At 42.2% G+C, this 20194-nt stretch overlaps 1 protein-coding gene across 4 annotated transcripts in view; it reads right to left on the bottom strand.

Moving 5' to 3' along the window:
* Positions 1-1881: 1881 nt before the first annotated feature.
* Positions 1882-20194, bottom strand: part of kirrel1b (kirre like nephrin family adhesion molecule 1b) — a gene marked incomplete at both ends in the record, with an annotated part of 64307 nt that continues 45994 nt past the window's right edge. The window contains 14 exons of one of the 4 annotated variants that reach the window (XM_079172486.1): positions 1882-2018; positions 2145-2619; positions 3381-3491; positions 4111-4238; positions 7024-7131; positions 8594-8810; positions 11460-11560; positions 12803-12929; positions 13416-13543; positions 14149-14297; positions 15720-15825; positions 16478-16628; positions 19092-19249; positions 20021-20170. In XM_079172486.1, coding sequence (XP_079028612.1) covers positions 1882-2018; positions 2145-2619; positions 3381-3491; positions 4111-4238; positions 7024-7131; positions 8594-8810; positions 11460-11560; positions 12803-12929; positions 13416-13543; positions 14149-14297; positions 15720-15825; positions 16478-16628; positions 19092-19249; positions 20021-20170 — 2246 coding nt within the window. Of the gene's footprint in view, positions 2620-3380; positions 3492-4110; positions 4239-7023; positions 7132-8593; positions 8811-11459; positions 11561-12802; positions 12930-13415; positions 13544-14148; positions 14298-15719; positions 15826-16477; positions 16629-19091; positions 19250-20020; positions 20171-20194 lie in introns of all 4 variants that reach the window. The other 3 variants (XM_079172487.1, XM_079172488.1, XM_079172485.1) reach the window with 3 other exon arrangements.

The raw sequence follows: 20194 nt of genomic DNA, 5'->3' as shown, positions 1-20194 counted from the left end.
GGAGATTCATTAAAACACGAGACTTGTACAGTAGCTGCATCAGTAGAGGTTAGAGGTTAGTAGCAACACTTTAAACGCTGATCATTATGAACCTGCGGGGTTAAAGGTCAATCACACGAACCCACGCTGACACAAAATCTAAATAATGGAAAAATCTCAGACATGAAATACCACCAGATTTTCTGTTGCAGTGAACAAACCAGTATACTTACATATAAATGTACAAAGTACCGTATGAGCTAGATAGAACCCTCTGAACCTTCATTTTGATATGTTAGACTACACTTGAACCTTCTCACTGCTCACGAAGCTCAAAGTGAGCGGCTGCTTGTTCTCTCGTCCATCGCTTTGAATGTCGTCGACGTTTGAAAAAGGCAGACCGGTCAGAAGACTGGAAGTCAAAGAAAGAGTTTCACACCAAACAGAGATATCCATCACACAGATGCTGGATATTTATCCTTTTGGAATGAAGATCTTCACATTTTTCTAATTTTAGTCTACAACATCCACTTTAAAAACACCATCCATCGCTTTCTCTTTTTTTTTAAGAAACTCAAAACGCTTCCAGTAACGATCACGTCGCCACATACACATTAAAAAGTGAGTTTCACCCAAAACGCTGAACCTTTGGTCCACAACTCCTTATAAAAATACTATAAAATGTTTCTGAATGCCTTTTTTTTCCAGACGTTTCGGTATAAATATGGAGAAAAAAAACAACTATTTCTACTGTGCAAGTGAGAGAAACACATACTTCTTGACACTTGAGGGTAGGGGAGGTATCTTTTTGTACAAATTGCAGAAATTCGTGGAATGAAAAAGCGCTTCCTCCACACCTCGTATCACAAATACTGTTTACAGCATTGACCTCAAGTGAAACGTTGAGTATAGAAATGTATCATGATGATTTAAAATGAGAGGCGAGGAGGAGAATGAGCATAGAGAGACGCTTGCTACCACTCCTTTCCTTTGCTCTCACTTGTGGCGCGTACAAAACCTCCTAGTCCAGACCAACTCACTGTCCACTCTTTACAAAAGAAGACAGTTGTGTGTTGGCACATAAGCATTGGCACTCTGGTCGCTAACTGTACCACTTTAAGAAGCTCTGTCCCACTTAAATCAAGGGAGATCTTGTAAGAAATGGCCACTGGGCAGGTTTAAGTGAGGAAAAGGGATCAAAAAGTGCCAAATATATTCATAGTCCAAGCTGCCCCGTCTTTAAAGATCTTTGTGTGTGTGTGTGTGTGTGTGTTTTTCTTTTTGCAATATGTGAGAGTCAGAAAATGCAAAAAGTGTGGATTGCATGGAGTTTCGCTGTAGGTCACTGTACTGCATCACACTGTATAGGTTTGTACAAGGAAATAACTTTAAAATGAGCCAAAATCTCCATTTGCACTTATTTACAGAGATGGTGTGGGAGGAAAGATTGATGCAGGGAGATGAACCAAGAGCGCGACGAGGATCGCAAGAACAAACAGGTTCCTCTGCTCCTCCTAAAGCTTCTGGCGCTTTTCTTCTTCCCGTCTTCAAAAGTGCTCTTCTTCTCTTTTGATCCTTTTCTCTTGATTGTGACTCTCTTTTGTTGGAGCATAAACACTGCACGCAACAGAAAGTCTGCGCAAATGTGTGTGACTGTCGCTTTGCACGTGTTGTATGCATTGCTGCGAACTGTTTTATATGAGACGCTGCTAACTGCTGTGACTTGTTGTTGTGTTTCATTGGTCCAAGAAGTGAACCTAAATTCCATGCACTGGATGCTATGGAAAAAAGAAAATGGATTCTTGAATGTGTCTTTTATATATTCATGTTTTATGTGTAATAAGTACTGCAGCTTAAAAAAGCAAGTCAAAGAGTGTGTGTGTGTGTGTGTGTGTTTGTTTCTCAAACATGAGTCTGCATCCGCTGTGTGTGTCTTTGGGAATAGTCAGAGGGTGGAGACGAATACGAGAAGCGAGTGGAGGTTCCGTACTGCCCCAGCCCTGTTTCAGGACTTTGTTGTCCTGGCCCTGGTCCTGGTCCTGGACCTGGCCCTGGCCCTGGTCCTGGTCCTGGCCCCGGCCCCGGCCCCGGTCCCGGTCCTGGCCCCGGTCCCGGTCCTGGCCCCGGCCCCGGTCCTGGCCCCGGCCCTGGCCCTGGCCCCAGGCCGGTCCCTTGGCCTGTTGGATACATCTCATAGGCTGGCCCCTCCTCTATGGGCGGAGCGAAGCCCATGCGGTAGCTGGGGTACTGGGAGGGGTATCCGTAGTTGTCATAGGCCAGCTGGGTTGTGCTGTCCAGCAGGCCGCAGTCTCCGGGGTAATCACCAGGCGATTGAAGAGCTGGATTGGGAGGTGCTTGCTGGCTCTGCGCCACCCTGGTGAAGGTGTTGAACTGGGCGTAGGTGGCGTGGGACATCCTGGAGGGTGGGCGGGGGTCATAGCAGCCTGCCCTTGAGCCTGGCACTCCACTGGGGGGAACGGCACCGCTGGCGCCTGCTGGGGGTCCGCCGGAAGTGGCACCGGCCGGTCCGATGTTTGGGTTTGGGGAGCGGAACTCGCCCTGGTAGTGGATGGCGCGGGACTGGGGGCGAGCCTCGTCGTGGGTGGTGGCTCGGACGTTGTAGTAGCCGTTGGTTGGATCCTGTGATTAGAGAGAGAAAAGTTTAATATTATGATAAGAAGCAACAACGCTGGGCTGTGTAAAGACACCTAAACATCATGGTGTGTGCTTGAGTTAGTTTGGCCTTGTGTTATATCACGCTGTAAACTTCTCTTATTGTCTGTATGTAATTATCAGTCACATTGCAGGATGATATGTTAGGTGATGTTGGACGTCGGTGGCGTGCTGTTGCTCATGCTACGACCAAAATGTAATGGTGTGTTAGCGATGCGGTGGACAGTATGTGTATGGACACGATACATTATGATTCAACTTCATTTTACCAGGATACACGTGGTTTCCAATGCTAAGTGACAGGAAGCTAACCTGTGCAGTTTACTCCGGAATAAAAGTTTTCACACCAAGAATGTTTGAATGTTTTGTTTCCTCCTTCAGTTTGGTTAGTTTGTGATAATTTGAGGGGTTGATAATGCTCTGACTTGGCAGATTCCTACAAATGGTGCATGAAGAATAGACAACAGCTGCTTTTGGGGGAACTTTAGTGGCAAGGATTGAGAAAAAGTGGTATTGTTACGAAAACCAAGCTTTTAACTGCGGTGCAAACCTGAAACGAAAAATAGGAAACGGTAAATTGGCACTTGATGATATGACAATGATGACCACACAAGTTCATAACATATGATGCGTCATGTGCACCATGCAGGATACAAGATGTTACCGAAAAAAAGTCAAATCAAATTTGAAAATGCTAAAATGTCTGTGTGAGCGGCCGGCCGCCTCACCTTGAGCTCGTACTCCTCTCTGGTGTCGCTCTCGCTCCTGATGTCCTGCTTCAGGTCCATGTCGTCTTTGAACGGCTGAGTGGAGGGAGAGAGGGAAACAGAGGGCAGAAACTAAACCATCAAACAACGAAACACACACACGGAAAGAGGGAGGGTGAGAAAGGAAAGGAGGAGGAAGAGAGGGAGGGGAGAGGAAAACAGAGTTTCAGGTTTTTCATCCCAAGAGAGTGGAAGTTGAGAAACGGTTAGTTGTTGGAAAAAGGTTTTGGACCGAACTTTAAAAACCGCTCCAAAGGAGCATCGCCGATTAGGTTCTCCAGGACATCGGGGGGCTGAATGCTTTTCTAAAAGGAACACAATGTTAACGAGAGAGTGTGTGTCTTTGTGTGTGTGTGTGAGTCTGTGTTAATGTTCGGTACTTCTGTGCGTGTGCAATTTTAGTTTTCGTGTATTTGCAAGGTTTTATGTGCATGTGGTGTAATTTATGGTGTATCTGTGCTATTTGTACAGTATAATATGTGCTTTTTAGTTTTTGGGTCAAGTGTGTTTGTGTACATATATTTTCATGTATTTTTGAAGGCAAGCAGAGGGTGTGTGCGTGTGTGTGTGTGTGTGTGTGTGTGTCTCCTGCCAAGTCGCCCTTTGGGTCGGTGTATCTGTACATTTAAGCCCATTGACCCGTACGCCTCCTCTCCATGGCCCTCGGTGACTCAAATGGGTGTCTACTCACTGAGTACATGGCCTTGACCATCCGCGTTGCTGTGGAGACGTCGGCCGCCTCCTCCTCCAGGCTGTGGGTCTCTTTGTTGACTGTCTCTACCTTGATGTCTGGTTTACCGAGGGTGACACCCCGGCGACCTGAAAGAGAAACACAACCTCTGGTCATATTCTGGGTCAAGATGAATGAATGATTTATTTTAAAAAAGCAACAAAAACAACAAGACTTTATTCTATTTAATGCTGTTTTTCTTCTGTTTTGTCCCGACCATTATTTGCCTTGTCCCTTTTATATTCTTCAGAATTCATAAAGAGGGAAAAAAGGCATCAGGAAATGAAGAAGCATATTTTGTAGCAGATCTTTCTGTCAAAAGGTCTCATGATTGTTGATTATTTCTTTTAATCCACACATTTAAGTTGGACTGAAAGCCAGTCTTTTTTTCATGCTATTTTACACAGTTTAAAGCCCTTAGTGTATATGTAGGATTTCTGAATTTCTGACATTGGCGATTTCAAAAGACACTGTGGGATTCTCTTATCAAACTATAAAGCAATAAATGTCTGTGTGTCAGTCCATCTGACTGTCTGTGTGTGTGTGGATATGTCCTTCGCATATCTCAGGAACCGCTCACTGTTCTCGATCTACTTCACTTCTGGTGGGTGTGTTGTTGGGGACCAAAGGCAGTGATGCGTCGAATTTGGAGCAATTTGGACACATGACACGTTCAATATTAACAAACTTTGAACAAAGTCTGCGCTTTTGGTGCTGGATGCTGGATATTGCTAACATTAGAATCAAACTATTCTTCACTTCCCTGGAGTCATTGAGCAATAGAGCAGTTCTGCACAAAGCTGCAAGCAGCACTCCCAGCGGCCAAGCAATCGGCCTGTTCACCATCCCCCCGAGGGGAACTTTAGAGCACTGCAGGGAGTTCGTAAGAAAAGTCGTGCATAATTCCTATAATAAGTTCAAACAAACAAATGTAAATGTAAGTTCAATAAACCACATTTTATTTTTTAATATTCCTCTTTTCGTTAACTGTAAACTGCCGCATGTTCACGATTATGTTTACGTTTTGTGCTGCTCAGGGGGAACTGGCTGAAATAGTATTTTTGTAAAGGGGACACACAATTGAAAAAAGTTTGAGAACCACTAAGGTCACTGAACTGTGAACTCGCCTCATCATTTAAATACTAATAATATATCTTCTAGGTTTCGTAGAAAGGGATGAGAAAGGTTCAGCTAACGTGTATTCCAGTTTAGTTTTCTCTTTGTGTTTTTGTTTCGGTCTACATGCGACAGAAAGATTAGTCAAATATTCTGAGCAAGAGGGTAAATCTTCAGCCTTTTAAGCCCCTTTCAGACATGTACCTTGTTACTGTACATAAATGTGCTGGCAAATATACATGTTTTGTCTCATATTTGAGTTATTTTTACATAAATGTCACGACTGTGATCTTATTACTGTATGACCTAGTAATATTTCAGAAACACTTCCACCGCGGCTCAAGTCTGAATTGAGTGGCGTCACATTAACATAAAAGCTACAGCTGCAGAAAGTTAAATATGCACGGAGGTAGAGATTAAACATATTTGATGTCATTTCATTAAAAGGCTTTTAGTTATGTAAAATACATTCCACTACGTTCAGTTCTAGATAGGTTTTCTTTTTATTACTCCAAGAAGAAAATATTTACAGAATAATAGACCAGAATCTGTGCAATGCTGGAGACCATGAAACAATGTAATGGCTGAGCACTTTCACATATTAGTTGGAGTTGAGAGACGACGTGTACCGACCGGATTGTTTCACAAGGAGCCAGTTCTAAAGCAAATTTTAAACCAATAAAAAGCGACATCATCCTCAGACGATAGCCGGTAGGTTCCAAGATTGCATTTCGGCCATTGCCTTCGGCCTATTTTGCTGTCCACACGAGCTGTTTACCTGCATCCAACCATCCATACGACTGAGACTACAAACAGAAATCAGAATGCTTCTGGTACCAAAATCTTGTCCCCCTGCCTACAGACTCAGCTTTGTGTAACCTGAGATGGTAAAACTTCTCATCTTAATCTATATATCCCGAGCACAGAGCAGTCAATATTTGTCAACATGAACAACTCTCTTCCAGCAGCCAGAGACCTTAAAAGCAAAGATTTAAATCTGTGAAGTCTTGAGCTGCAGCATCGCGCCGCAAATGAGAGACAGCTTATCTGGAGCCACAACGATGTTTGTTTGAGTTTCTATTTCCAAATGGTATCTTTTCTGTAGTGGTGTTATCAGCTCTGAACCAGAAGATATACACTTATCCCCAGAAAATCCCTCTGGGGACTCTGCCAGTCACCTTCATTGTCTTTCCCAGTTCTTTATTTGCTGTGGAGCAGCTCAAGACGAAACAACTTGAAGACACCGCTTGTTCTCAGCTCTCTGGTTTGGAGAAGAGTGGCTTGTGCTGATAAATACAAATTGGATTGCTGTCGGCTGCAGAAATAACATATAGGAATTAATGCACTAAGTACTATTCACCTCTAAATGCTCTTGTTTTCTGTTCTGTTATGTATGTACTTTATCTAGTGTACAAGCGCCATATAAATACAATTTATTAAAACAAGAATCATACATTTCCGTGTCAGTAGAATGCAAAGAGTGCAGTAGGCGTTTTAAGGCAGTTAGCCATATTATATGAATATAAATTAATCTCATTTGAATAAAATGCTATACAGCTGGCACATGTTCTTTCCCTTCAAACGTGGAGAGGCAGAATGACAGATAGGGTGAGTGGATGAAGGAAAGACTGATGGATGCATACAGTATGTGTGTGTGCATGCTCCTACACACACACACACACACACACACACACACACACACACACACACACACACACATATACACACATACATTAGAGAACAACTGTGTTCACTTACTGCCTTTGCGTTGGCGGTAGAGGAAGAAGGCGAGCGCCAGTAGAAACATAAGCAGCAGAATGGAGGAGCCCACCGTACCACCGGCGATAATTCCCACTGGAACAATATCTGAAACAAACACAAGCAGAGATCAGGTTTGAGGGACAACTGCTGCCTCTTTGTTAGAGAAACACACACAGATCTTGTGTCTTTTAAGTATAAATCGTGTGTCCTAGCTTAAAATTGAATCTCTGAAGGCTGCATATACGTTGATAAGGCATGCAAGTCGAACAAGGGATAAAAACAGCTTTCTCTCTCTCTCTCTCTCTCTCTCTCTCTCTCTCTCTCTCTCTCTCTCCCTCAAAGATGTCTTGGTAGATTTTCTGAAGCTTGAAAGCTGAAAGAATAAGAGCCAGATAAGACTGACAGAGCATGAAGAAATCATTTTCTCAATGTAATGTGACTTAGCAAGTCCTCGCAATAAAATGCGTAACCATCCAGAATGGACTTATAACACTCAATCCTGTCGCCTGACGTCCGGCTGAGGGCACATGCGTGGAAATCTTGCTCAAGGGCACTTGAGGAAGAGGAGCATCTTTCTCTGGGACATTAAAGCTAACATGTGGAAGTTTCCTCAGACATTCAGAAAACATTAGATTTTAAAAATATATTTTTGAAACCTGAATTGCTTACTGTGTGCTGGCTTCATGTAGTTTTCTCCTTCCCTGTCTGGTGCTGTTGTATTACAGTAGAGGACTTTGAATTATGTCACCGATGTATTCGTACTTTAAGGTTTAACAAACACTATTGCAGCACTTTTTCAGGTAAAAGTCAGTTTTAGGTAAACTGTTGTATTCTAAGCTATACTGTAATCTATTCCATTGAGTTTCCTTTTAGTTACAATGAATGTATTTGAGTTTCCTCTGGTAATCAGTTACACAGTGTATATGTCTAGGGCTTTTATTTTGAAAGGTAAGTACGGAAGGAGTGGATTTGGTATGCGCTGCCTTTGCAATGTTTGCTTTTAAGCCATGTAATAATCGCATTTTGTGTGAAAGTATTCATGACAAAAACAACATGTCAATTTATCGTACGGAAAAAAATGTTTAACGTAACAAACACTTATTTTAAACCAAACCATCATATTGTCCTAAACCTAACCAAGTAGTTGTTGCGTAAACCAAAACACTAAGTAAACCAAGGTTGGAAGTTTATTTCAACAAGAGACTGTATGCATGTAATGAGTTTAAACTGACACTCGTTAGAGGGGTACATAGAGCGTACTACTTTGAAGTGTAGGGACACTGACCTAGCAGCGGTATTTGAAGAGCCTGTTGGTAAAACACTTCTTAATTATCAGTTAATTTACAAAGCCTTACGGCCTTTGTATCATTTGCCAAAAACACTTTCATCAACTTTTAAAGTGATAAAACAAGTGATGTTAATGTTCTTGATCTGCTCTTTTATGATGATAAACACCATAAAATAAAATGCCCTCATTAACTGTGCGACTAACTGTGACATGATACACTGTCATAATTAACTGCCACAATCCCAGTTATTTCCCCCTTTTTTGTAGTTTTTTCCATACCGGTCTCTTCCAGGGTGATGATCATGGTCCCGGGTCCGAAGGCGTTCCAGGCGGTGCAGTTGTAGGGCGAGTGGAAGTCAGACTCCATGACGTTGTTGATGGTGAGGGTGGAGAGGACGGCCCCGCCCTGGGACGGAGGTTTGCTCTGCTCCACGGTGTACCTCTCCATCAGGGTGCCCTTCTCCTTCTCCCACACGTTCTCCTTCCACGCCCAAACCTGAGACACACAGTTTAAGAAGCATGATTTAGATTCTAGTCTCTCTCCGATCACTGACACGGTGGTCCAGGAACTTGGCCAAATAATAGAGGGGAGGATGGAACGATACACTTCTATTCTTCTCGGGGGAAGGGAAGCATGGGAGAACCAGAACCAGAACCAGAACCAGGACCAGGACTGAGCAGGGCAGACTGTCGGACCCCGCTGCAGTAAAATTAGAGGTTTTATAAATGGACTCTGGTGCTCAGTAACACAACAACTTTTATCCACAGTGACTGCCAAAATCAAAACAAAATGATATGTCCTTGAAGTAACTTTAACCAAGTTGGTATCAACTGTTAAATCTCTTTGCCTATGAATGTTTTTTTGTCGTCTTTAATTACTCTTCTTTTATCTATACCTACACATGTATTAACTATGTATTTTATATTTCCTTTGAGATGCTGTTGAGGTCCCTTTTGTGAGTTGTAAATCATTCTGTAAATGCGTTTAAGAAGTGGTATATAAGGTTATATAAACACATATATGTGACCAATGGTTCCAGGCAGGGAGCACTTTGCAGGCAAAACTCGCTCTCGCTCTCTCTATGTGTGATCTGCCGCTTCAAAAGGATTGCATTAAAATGGTTAGGCAGGTTTACATCAATTTAGAATTCAGATAAGATCAAAGGCTTGGTAAATCTGTACACTAAAACATTTGCAAATCTATAAATCTGTTCTTAATCAACACGGCAGGAAAAGTCCTTCAAGCTGGTAGGAGCTGGCGCGATGAAGACGCAATTTCCAACATGTTTAATTCATTTGTTTGATTTTTATCTAAACTGCTCTTTTTACAGCTGCAATCACCCTATTTCCCCTCAGGGATCAATAATGCTAATTTCACATTATCTTCTCTTTTGTAGTATTAACAACAATCGACTCATATACGGCCCCACACACACACACAATCTATATTATCACAAGTAAACATTCAGCAAACAGATGGGCTGGTGTTAAAGGTTAAAGGAGACGAAAGCGAATGTGGGCAGGAAGTACATGTTAAGCAAAACAAATTACATTCTCACACCTTGGTAAATGTGTAGTTTTTTCTCTCCTGGTGCACTATGAGCCTAATTAAAGTTTTCAGGCCGGGAAAGAGAGAATTTCCTCACAAATAAATCACAACACACACACACACACACAAACACACACAGAGTGCAGCAAGTGTACATGAGCGATAAAAACTCGAGCAGGTTTTTCTACTTAAAATCTGCTGAGGTAGAATTTTGAGGGTATTAAATATGGAACATGGTGATATCAAATATACATAGAGCCATATGTTAGGCTAATGTACCTTTTAACCTGATTTTTGAAGAAAAAAAAATGAAAATGTGATCAAGAGCGGATGAGGGAGAAATGAAAGAAACACACCAAAATCCGCTCTCCCTTTTCTCTCTGACAATCTTACATAATGCGTCGTTTCTGTCTCCACAGTCTGCCTCTCAAAATCCCTCCCTTTCTTTCTTTTCTTTTTTCTCACAATGATTTTATTGCAGCACCTCTGTCTGTGATTTCTTCCCTTTCTCAATTTCTCGTTGCCCCCTATTGCCACACATACACACACATACACACAGCATCATACTCCATATTTCATAAGTCCTTGTGTCTCTGCATTAAGCCGAGACTACAATGTCGTATCACATTATACGCTCTGAGCTCTCTGCCAGTGCAGCGGGGGGCTGAGGCTTCCTAAAAGCTCTGATTTCTGTCATGTTGGCACTGCACAATTGGATAATTGACGCTGAAAGGTACAGAATTTTACTCTCCCTCCATCTCTCTCCCGCTCATTTCAGTCTGTTTTACCCCCACACTCTCGCTCACTCATTCTAGCCGTCAAACTCAAACGTTGCTACTTGCTTCTTTTTTGGTGATTTGTGGGCATAATGGTATTTCTTTTTGTTTAAGGTTTATATCAGATATCATTTTGTAACTTATATAATGCACAGACACTTTCTATCGATCAAGAATTCCACTCAGCGACTTTGAGAAAAGACAGAAACGAAAAAAACAACGTATATTTCTGCAGTTACGGCACATTTAGGAGGATATTGCATTAGAGTTTGCTGGTGAGGCAATGTGTGTGAACGCTTTTTTTAGATGGTTACCACTTTGCAAGGGACCACTGAATTGGAACGGTTTCGGCTGGTTGGTCCAAGTCCTACTAAAATCAAGATAGTATCGACGCTGCACTGACAATTTCATGGCGAAGATAACTAAAAAACTATTACTATAAGTAACACTAGAAGCCACATTCTCATGAATTCTTGATCGTATCTGCTGCACGCCCAACATATCAGCACTGTGCGTCTCCTCTTTCATTTCAACCAGACACTACAGCAGCTGTTTTTGATGAGTCACACCTTCCACCACAGACGAAGAACAGATTGTTCTCCGCACGCTCGTGACACAGTTGGAGAACAATGGCCCTTGTGCCAATCGTTAAGCTGCGTCACACAAGTGTAAGCAAGAACAGAGAAAGTAAAAAAGATCTTTTTGTTTTCAGGTTTGTTTCACAAAGAGGTTCTGCGATCAGGATTCAGTTTGAGGCAGATGCAATCTGAAAAGGTCAAGAACCTCTGCAGCAGATTACAACTTCCAAGGACGGACTTACAATCTTATCAGGTGGGGGGGTGCTCGCGATGTAACACTTGATCTCTCCTCTCTCCCCTCTGACAGAGTACTGGACTGAATCACTGGAGATGATGGGGGGCCCTGAGTGAGTGAGGCAGGACGAGAGAGAGAGAGAGAGAGAGAGAGAGAGAGAGAGAGAGAGAGAGAAAAAGATGATTACTACAACAAATCAGAAGGTCTTCCAAGTACACTTGCCTTCATACGCTGCATTCAGATAGAATCAGGTAGACGGCAAACCAGATGTTATTTTAGTGGACGTGAGCAGGACGAGAAAATTAGGTGAGGCCAGCAGAAAATACCTGCAACATAACAGGTGATGGGAACGCTGTCCAAAGATAAAATAGTCTAATTCTTGCCGTTCTCCGCAACACAATTGTTTTAACTGGATGTTCCGGGCGTGCTCATGTGATTAGTTATAAACGGAGGAGAACATCTGATTGGCTACAGATCATTTCCTGTTGGAAAAAAATGCATTTGTGAACGCACACAAAGTGTAAACATGACAAGCAGTTTGTAAATGCAGGTTCAACAGTTTGTATTTAAATGTAACAATATCCAAATGAGTTTTTGAAAGGAATTATTGGTTTCTATTACATTTATTTACAACAATATATATATTTGTGTGTGCATCAGAAATGTATTTATGAATCTTATTTGTTTAATAGGGGATTCTGTTTACATACATATATGTATATATATACACTGGTAAAATATATTTGTGGTACCAGTCATTTAAAACATTTATGAATCCTTAATAGTGAGACTGATCTGACCCCATAGATGAATACAGCTCCTTTAGCATAATACTGTCTGGTAAGTGAACGAGTGCAAAGATAGTCACTAGCTCACCGAGCTCAAGGACGTGCCAATGAATGTCGCACTCTGTCAGTTGGGGAAGATTTAAGGAGCATTTGCGAACTCGCTTTTCGTCATTGTGTTCTTGGTGAATCCCTTTTGATTTATTAAGTAAGATCCGGTCTCTCGAGGAGAGTTTTGACATTGAAACGTTGGCTTCGGGCCTGTTTAGGGATACAACATTAGCAGTGGGGTTTGATTCAGGCCTGGGCTTCAATGAATCAGGCCGGGTGCCCGTACTGTGCTCTACTCTGTACATTCAGAGGCTTCAGCTGTTTGACGGATGCAGACATAATGCATGATGTACAGAACGATTATAGATTAAACAAACACATCATGTGGTTTTATTATTCACATGTTTGACACAGAAGCAGGGCTGTCCTGTGTATAAGAAGATCCGTTCTTCACGTTTTCTTAGAAACTTTTGCTGATGTGTGTAAACAGCGGAGTAATTCGATAGTAACTGACCGTTGACAGTGAGCGTAACCTCGGTCTCTCCCACACCAATCCGGGGCACGATGGCCTTGCAGACATACTGGCCTGCGTCGGCCTGGCTCACTGACTTCAAATACAGCTGGTTGTTGTTGCTGAGCACCTGGACACACAGAAACAAGTATAAGTACGCACGAGGAGCAGGATAGTAGCTTTGTGAGTGTGGGTAGGAGACAGACAGACCACAGACAGAACAGGGAGGGAGATCTATATTTAATTCATAAAACATGTTGATTTACTCAGCAGGCTCCATTAGTTGTTTTCCTGGAGCTTTCCTTAACTTGTTAGGCATGAATAAAAGATTTAGGATATGAAGACGGAGTCTCGCTTCTAACCGTGTGCGGTACGACTGAGCAAACATTTATGAAGCCTAGGTCTTGGAAATGTATTTGGATTGGGATTGAGGTTTTCAGAAGGATTTGACCGTAGTTCTCGAAATGTAATCGACTCCCAACACTTGGTGCTCAGACTTTCTCTTTCTTTCTGTGTACATTCAAATATGTGACATTTTAGTGAAATAAAAACTGAAATCAGGCTATGGTATAAAAACGTAGGGTTGAAGGTGAAAGGATTAGTGGTTCGTTCTCACCATGCTGGAGCCCTTCTTGGTCCAGGTGAGGGTGAGAGGGGGGTTCCCAGACCACTTGCAGTTCAGAGTGACGTCAGAGTCCACATCTACCGTCACCGGCCTCGGCTCCACTACTAGTATCGGGCCGACTGAAAGAGAGGGTGAGACTTAAAACCCCTGTACGCAGACACAGTTTAATGAAAGAGAGACTTCGGTGATCGCCAAGAGCCTGAAGTTAATAAAATACCAGAAATGTGAAAAATAAATTGAGAATACATTGCGCCTCAAAGAACTTGATAGACTCAAACTTTTTCAAACTCTGCTTGGTGAAACTGTGCATGATGATGAGAATTTAACGTCTTTTCAGAAAGTCAGACATGTTTTAGTACATTTCCCTCTTCTCTCCATTTTATATATTTAAAAAAAACGTTTTCCTTCTTTCCTTTTCTGATTTAACTATTTTTCAAACTATTTTTCAAACTATTTTTTGTATTATTAATAACTATGTTATTAGTTGTCTCATTCCATGTACTATATTTATATATAGGTTTTGACAATGAATGCTACAAGGCTTTGTTGAATTGAACTGACCTGAATTGTATTTCTTTTCTTCACAATACAGGAATACTATGTCGCAACAAAATAAATGCGGCGTGGCTCTTCAAACAAATACTGACAAATATATATATATATTAGAGCACATAAATATCACCAGAGTCCCACTCAGCTCAGGAGTGTCTGTACTCATACTCACAGTGCACGTCCACCAGGATGCTGACGTTGGTGCTTCCCACGACGTTGAAAACCTGACAGGACACGGGCTCGGTGAAGAAGGAGTGATCTGCTGTGGTGACAAACACACTCTCCCTGGCCCCCTCCAGCAGCACGCCACCTTTAGCCCACCTGACAGAGAAACACGTCGCCGTTTAACAAGTTTTCAAGTATTTCAAATCCTTGTCAGCAGATCTCAAAAGCATAATGTGCTTTTTGGTGGTGATCCAAATGTTAGATTTCCACTACTAGACAATAAGTGTTGTTATATTACCATTTAAAGCTATTAAACTATGGTTTGAAAATCCTCTATGTCAAAACCTGAGGGAATGATTGCAAGCTAAAGAAAATGCATTTCTTTTCATTTCTGTTATCCAGATATATTGCTCAAAAACTCATATAACCATATTGCACATTTGCTATTAGATGACATTTTAATATACATTCAATAGGCTTAGTGCCTAAGTGCCTGGCAGTGCTCCCAAACTGGGACCCTCTGGAGGAGTCTCAGAACTCAGATTAAAACCACCGTTTTAAGTCCAGCATTTAGCGATTTCAACGCTTCAGTGCTGTCACTTAAGATTAAAGTCAGTGTTTAATTGTTGAACTGTTCAATACTTTCATTAATTCCGTTCTGCAAGCAGAAATTACAATTCAGGATCGCCTCCAGACGGTGGTTACAAGCAGATTGGAATATATGAAAGAAAATCTATCGGTATTGAACAGAATTGCAATCTGGCCCCTGATGTTGGACTGCGGGTATCAAATGAAACAGTGTCCCCAAATAACATCGACCATTCTGAACTGGAACAATGCTGTCAAAGTTAGTAACGTATTGATTGTTTGACAAATAGAACAGAATGTTTAGGGAATAAAGTCAATGTGAAGAAATGTGCATGTATTAAACGTTTATGCAAGTTTCTGAGTGCCTCGGCTCTCTCCAGCGCCGCCACAGCGCTAACCGCGTGTAGCTAACGTAGCAAAACGCTTTCTCGAGTGGATAACGTCAGCGAATACATCAAGACTCCCAGGGCTGATGATCCATGCGGTGTACAGCTAAGTTACAGCTAGCTGGCTAACCTTAGCGTGCTTGCTCGCTAATGATCCATGATAGAAATGCATTATGACTGCGTCAATTTTAGCCAACAATAAATATGTTACAGTATGAATGATGGCTCTCTACTAGCCAAGAGCGATGCAAAACTAACTGTAAGCTGAGCTAAGGTTATGGATCTACTTTGGTTGCTTCGTGATGTGAGCTGATAAAAGTAATTTGCAAATGGCAAGCTAGTTAGTTTCATGAAAACAGAGGAGAAAATAAAGTAAAGGAGTATATTACAGATTAATTATGCTAAATATGATATATGATTGTAATGAAATGTCACGTCACTGTTGACTAATGCCCGGGATGCTGGCTTGTGTCTGTGGACGTGTAAGCACGTGCAGGAGCAACAAGAGGTTTACTGCAGGTCACTTGACGGCCACCTGTGTCATTAATAACAATGATACACATCGTACCTTAAGAGATAAATTCAGGTAAAATGTAATCCAGACCTGAAGCCAATGATGGGAGGGTTGCCAGTGGCCTGACAGGTGAAGGTGACTCTCTCGCCCTCCAGGACGGAGCGAGGTTCGATGGACAGGGTCACCGTAGGAGGGTCTACACAGGCAGAGATACATATTTGATGTACAACCAAAGATAAACTGAATCACTGTTGTGTTTCAGCTCTGCCAAGCAGCAAGACGATTGATTTCCCACACAAATAAGTCACAACAAATGATGCATTTCGCAATAAAATCTGGTATTCTAAAACCCCACTTCTCTACAGCCTTCTGTACAAACGCAGCACTGGTTCTACATCTACTGTTACTGCAGTTATTCTCCCAGTAATTACTAACGACACTGGGCTGGAAAAACACATCAATCTTCTTGATTGAAAATTCAAAGTGCAGTTCGCTTGTGAGCAAGCATTCCTTATTTCTCCAGGGACACGATTAAAATCTCTTATCGCACAAAAAGTATCAGGTTTTCCAGATGTTGAAGAAAATCAACTTGCTCAACTTGCTTCAGGAGAAAATCACTGGCTCCAACGATATGTGCCAAATCAGCGCAAACGGCTCAAATCAAACCTGGAACCAGCCCAAGTTTGAGAATGGTGAAAAACGGTGGCTGTAAATGCAAATATGCAGCATATGTGTTGTTTTTTGGTCATAAATACTTTGTTGATCCAATTAAAATCCTATTTTTTCCACGTGCCAACACAAGAACAGCCCCACCTATGCACCTCGACAGAGATAAAAGGGCAACTCACGGTGGACGTTGAGGGTAACAGTGGCTCGTTTGCCCATCGGCACCGCCGGGTTGCTGGCCACGCAGGTGAAGTTGCGGCTGCTGTCGGTGTCTGCTGGTGTGATGGGCAGGTAGCTCCTGGTCGTCACCCTCTTCCTGTCTGGCAACACTTCCTGTTCAGCAAAGATATAGGGAGCGAGAGACGAGGACGGTAGAATTTAGGAAGAGGAGCAAACAGAGAAAGATCAAAGAGGAGGAGGAGGAGCGCAGTGGATGTTGAAGGACGAAGCGGACAAAGACAAAAGGAGGAAACAGGAAATATCATGGGAGAGTTAAGAGAGGAGAAAGGGAGGAGAAAGGAGAGAGACATAGGAAGGTTAGTAAAGGAGCCAAGAGAGCCACAACATGGAAATAGAAACAGTAATCTGGAGTTAGAAATAAAATTAAAAACATTTTTAGACATGATGGAAGACAGAACAAATACGTTGGAAAGGTCAAAGGAGCAGTTTTATAGAAGTCCATGTTCTTGAACTTAATCATCATAATTCAGACGTTTAATGACTCTGGACCTTGCATTTAAAATGAGAGGTGAATACTAAAGAGAAAAAGAAAAGTAACACAGTAAAGCTGAATCACGTTATTGATCAGTCACTCACTTTTCTATCATTCTAGACGAAATACATATTTGGGTTTTGGTTATTGATCAGACACGTTTGACTGATCGGTTTGACATTTTACAGATTGAAGGATTTCTTAATTCCAGCAATCGGACAATCATTGATGGATGAATCAATAATGACCACAGTTCTCAGTTGAAGCCGTACAACAGAACGTATAAATCATATTTTCTGCACAACAAGAAAATCCGGTCTCGTTGAATTCTAGAGGTGAGGCGCTTTGCAATGCGGCTAAAATCTGTCAAGAAAGTGTGCACGGCCTCCATGTAGATGTGTGGTCAGCAACGCAATCACATAAGAGCAGCATGTAATATGTATGAGCAGGTGTGTGGGGCATAAAACTGGCTGCAAGAGATGTAAAAACATCCGAGCGTGAGTCAGTGTTTGCTGTTGCTTCTGTGTGCATATGAACGCACGAGTGTGCATATGTGTGTGTGTGTGTGTGTGTGTGTGTGTAGGAGAATATACAGGAGTGTGAAAAGTGTGAATGTGGGAGACAAGAGTGCAGAATATATCACTGTGATCGCAAGTGTCACCTAGTACAGTTCCTGTCTATATATGTGTGTGTAGTGAGGAACCTGGACAAGTTTTTAACCACACAGTGGGGACATTTTTTTTGGAAATTTAGGTCATTTTTGCTGGTCCTCACTTCTCCAAAGGCTTGTTTGTGGGTTAAGAATTCTTTTTAAGGTTCAGGTTGGAATTAGGTTTCGGGTAAGGGTTCGAGTTAAGCATTTAGTTGTGATGGTTAAGGTCAAGTTAACAGGCTCGGGGATACATCATGTTATAGAGGGTCCTCACAAAGATAGAAGTACAGGGATGTTTGTGTGAGTTAATTAAATATGTCTTGGATCCGTGTATGTTTTAAGTTGTGTCACGACCATAAAGTGTGGAAATAGGGTTTGATAGGGAGGGAATGCGTAGGCAAGGCAAGTAAAAATCACTGTATTAATTGGATCGGGTCAAGATTCATCTGACGAAGAAGCGATTATGATCAAGACGTCTATTTATGTAAATGTGTTCAGAATCAGTATGTATGTTACTTTTTGTGAATACGTAGTTTAGTAAAATACCACATCTATTTAACTGCAGGTATAATCTTCCATAACTAACTTCATCACCTTTAATTCATCTTTTAAATCCTTTTAAATGTAGAGAAACCAAAAAGCCATGATTCCTTCAACAAGTCTTTTTATAATCATATTTGGCATTTCGGGCTCTATTTGACAGGGGCCAACATGGGGTCGCTGAGAGGGTTAATACATACAGCAAAGGTTCCGAGGCTGGAATCGAACCTGAGATTTTGCATTTATACAGCATGAGCTGTAACCACTCAGCTACCGAGGAGCTTTGGCCTTAAAAGAGCTTTCCATTATTCCTTTAACATATGGGCATATGTGTCTACCAGATGAAACATGAGCAGCATGCTGCGTCGGTAATGTCGACTGTAGCGCCATCCTTTAGCTGAGCCATAGGGGAAATTTAGAGTTTCCAAGTTGTTTCAAAGCACAAAATGCTCCTTCCTGCAATTTGAAAACATTTAAAAGCATCAAATATAATTCAATTGTAATAATGGTCCCAACCTGCCGAGATTTCTATCATTTCGTCAACCAAGAACCAAGAAAGTCTTGTGCTGACTTTGCACTGCATACTGTATTTCCCTAATGCAGGACTCCAGGGGTGATGTGCGGCCTGAGGCGTTCATACAGTGATTCCCCTTTGCTGAGCCCACGGCAAAAAGCAAATCAACAAACAAACATCCAGACTGAGAGTGGCTGGTATTCAGGAGCAGACTGTAGGTACTAGAATTTCTGTTACAAACTCTTTCACAGCCACTATATTAGGCATTTGAGATTATACAGATCTCATTTTAGTGTAATAATCTCTCCATGGTTTTATGTTGCATGGCTTTATCTGCATGTGTGCATGTGTGTGTGTCTGCGTGTGTGTGTGAGTCACCGTGGACTGGTAGGCCCCCTCCAGAGCGACTCCATCCTTGGTCCACTGGATGTGTGCTGCAGGCTTGGCCCCGCGGGTCACACAGGTCAGGTTGTGCGGATTTCCGGCCATCAGCAGGAGCTCCGGGGACCCCTCAACCACCGGGTCCTCAGGGGGGACTGGAGAAGAGACACGCACAGTTCCAAGCTTTAAAAGGGACACATTTATGCAAGTGTGCACTCATGCATACAGACATACATGTACATATAAATAGAGAAAATAATCTCCAACTGGGCAGATTTACAACAGAAGACTGTGAATTCCTTCAATTCATAGGATTTCCTAAAAAAATGAATTATCATACTTTACTTTGTTCCTTGAAAATACAGCAGAAATACTGTACCTTTAACCTTTTTGCTGTTGGTAGTCTCTAAATTCTTTTCCATTATCTCTTCTATATATTTCATTACTGCACAATCAAGAGCAACCTCCTGCTAAATATTAGGTTATGGCTAAAGTTAAGATACTCTTGGTAAGTAGTCACAAGACTGAGGTGATACAGTTAATGCCTGTGTGAAAATGGGTGTTTACATTTTGCAGCTTCAATGAAAATCTGTGTTTTGTTGTAATATTAAGAGTCTGTTGACAACTCAAAACAAACTCATAGATGCTGGAATCTGAGGGAAACGGATATGAAGCCCAACCCAAGATTTATTGCAAGAGTGATGCATCAAATACAGTCAATAGCATTGAGCCGGTTCAACACGTGTGCATCTAAATTGATCGTGCACTTTTAACCACACTGCTCATCCATAACGGTGCCTCCGAGTGTGAAGCTCCCTCTCTCTCTCTTTGATCGGATAACCGTCTCTGGTCTCCTTGGAGTGAAACGGTCCTTTGCTCAAACTGTGACGGTTCAAATAAAACGTATCTGCAGCCAGTTCACTTACTGAGTACATTGAGTTTGGCCCTCCTGGAGCGCAGGGCGGCCTCTGTGGCCTGACACTCGTACAGAGAGTCATCGGACAGCTCGGCATTGGAGATCTCCAGGTTGTACTGGCCGATGTCCAGAGCCCGGAGCACACGATACCGGGGCCAGGCTGCAGGAGACACACGTCGGGTTT

This window comes from Pholis gunnellus (genome assembly GCF_910591455.1).
Source record: "Pholis gunnellus genome assembly, chromosome: 14".
In the NCBI taxonomy this organism is placed as follows: domain Eukaryota; kingdom Metazoa; phylum Chordata; class Actinopteri; order Perciformes; family Pholidae; genus Pholis; species Pholis gunnellus.
The sequence above is the reverse complement of the archived record's forward strand: the minus strand, read 5'-3'. Positions and strand labels throughout refer to the sequence as shown.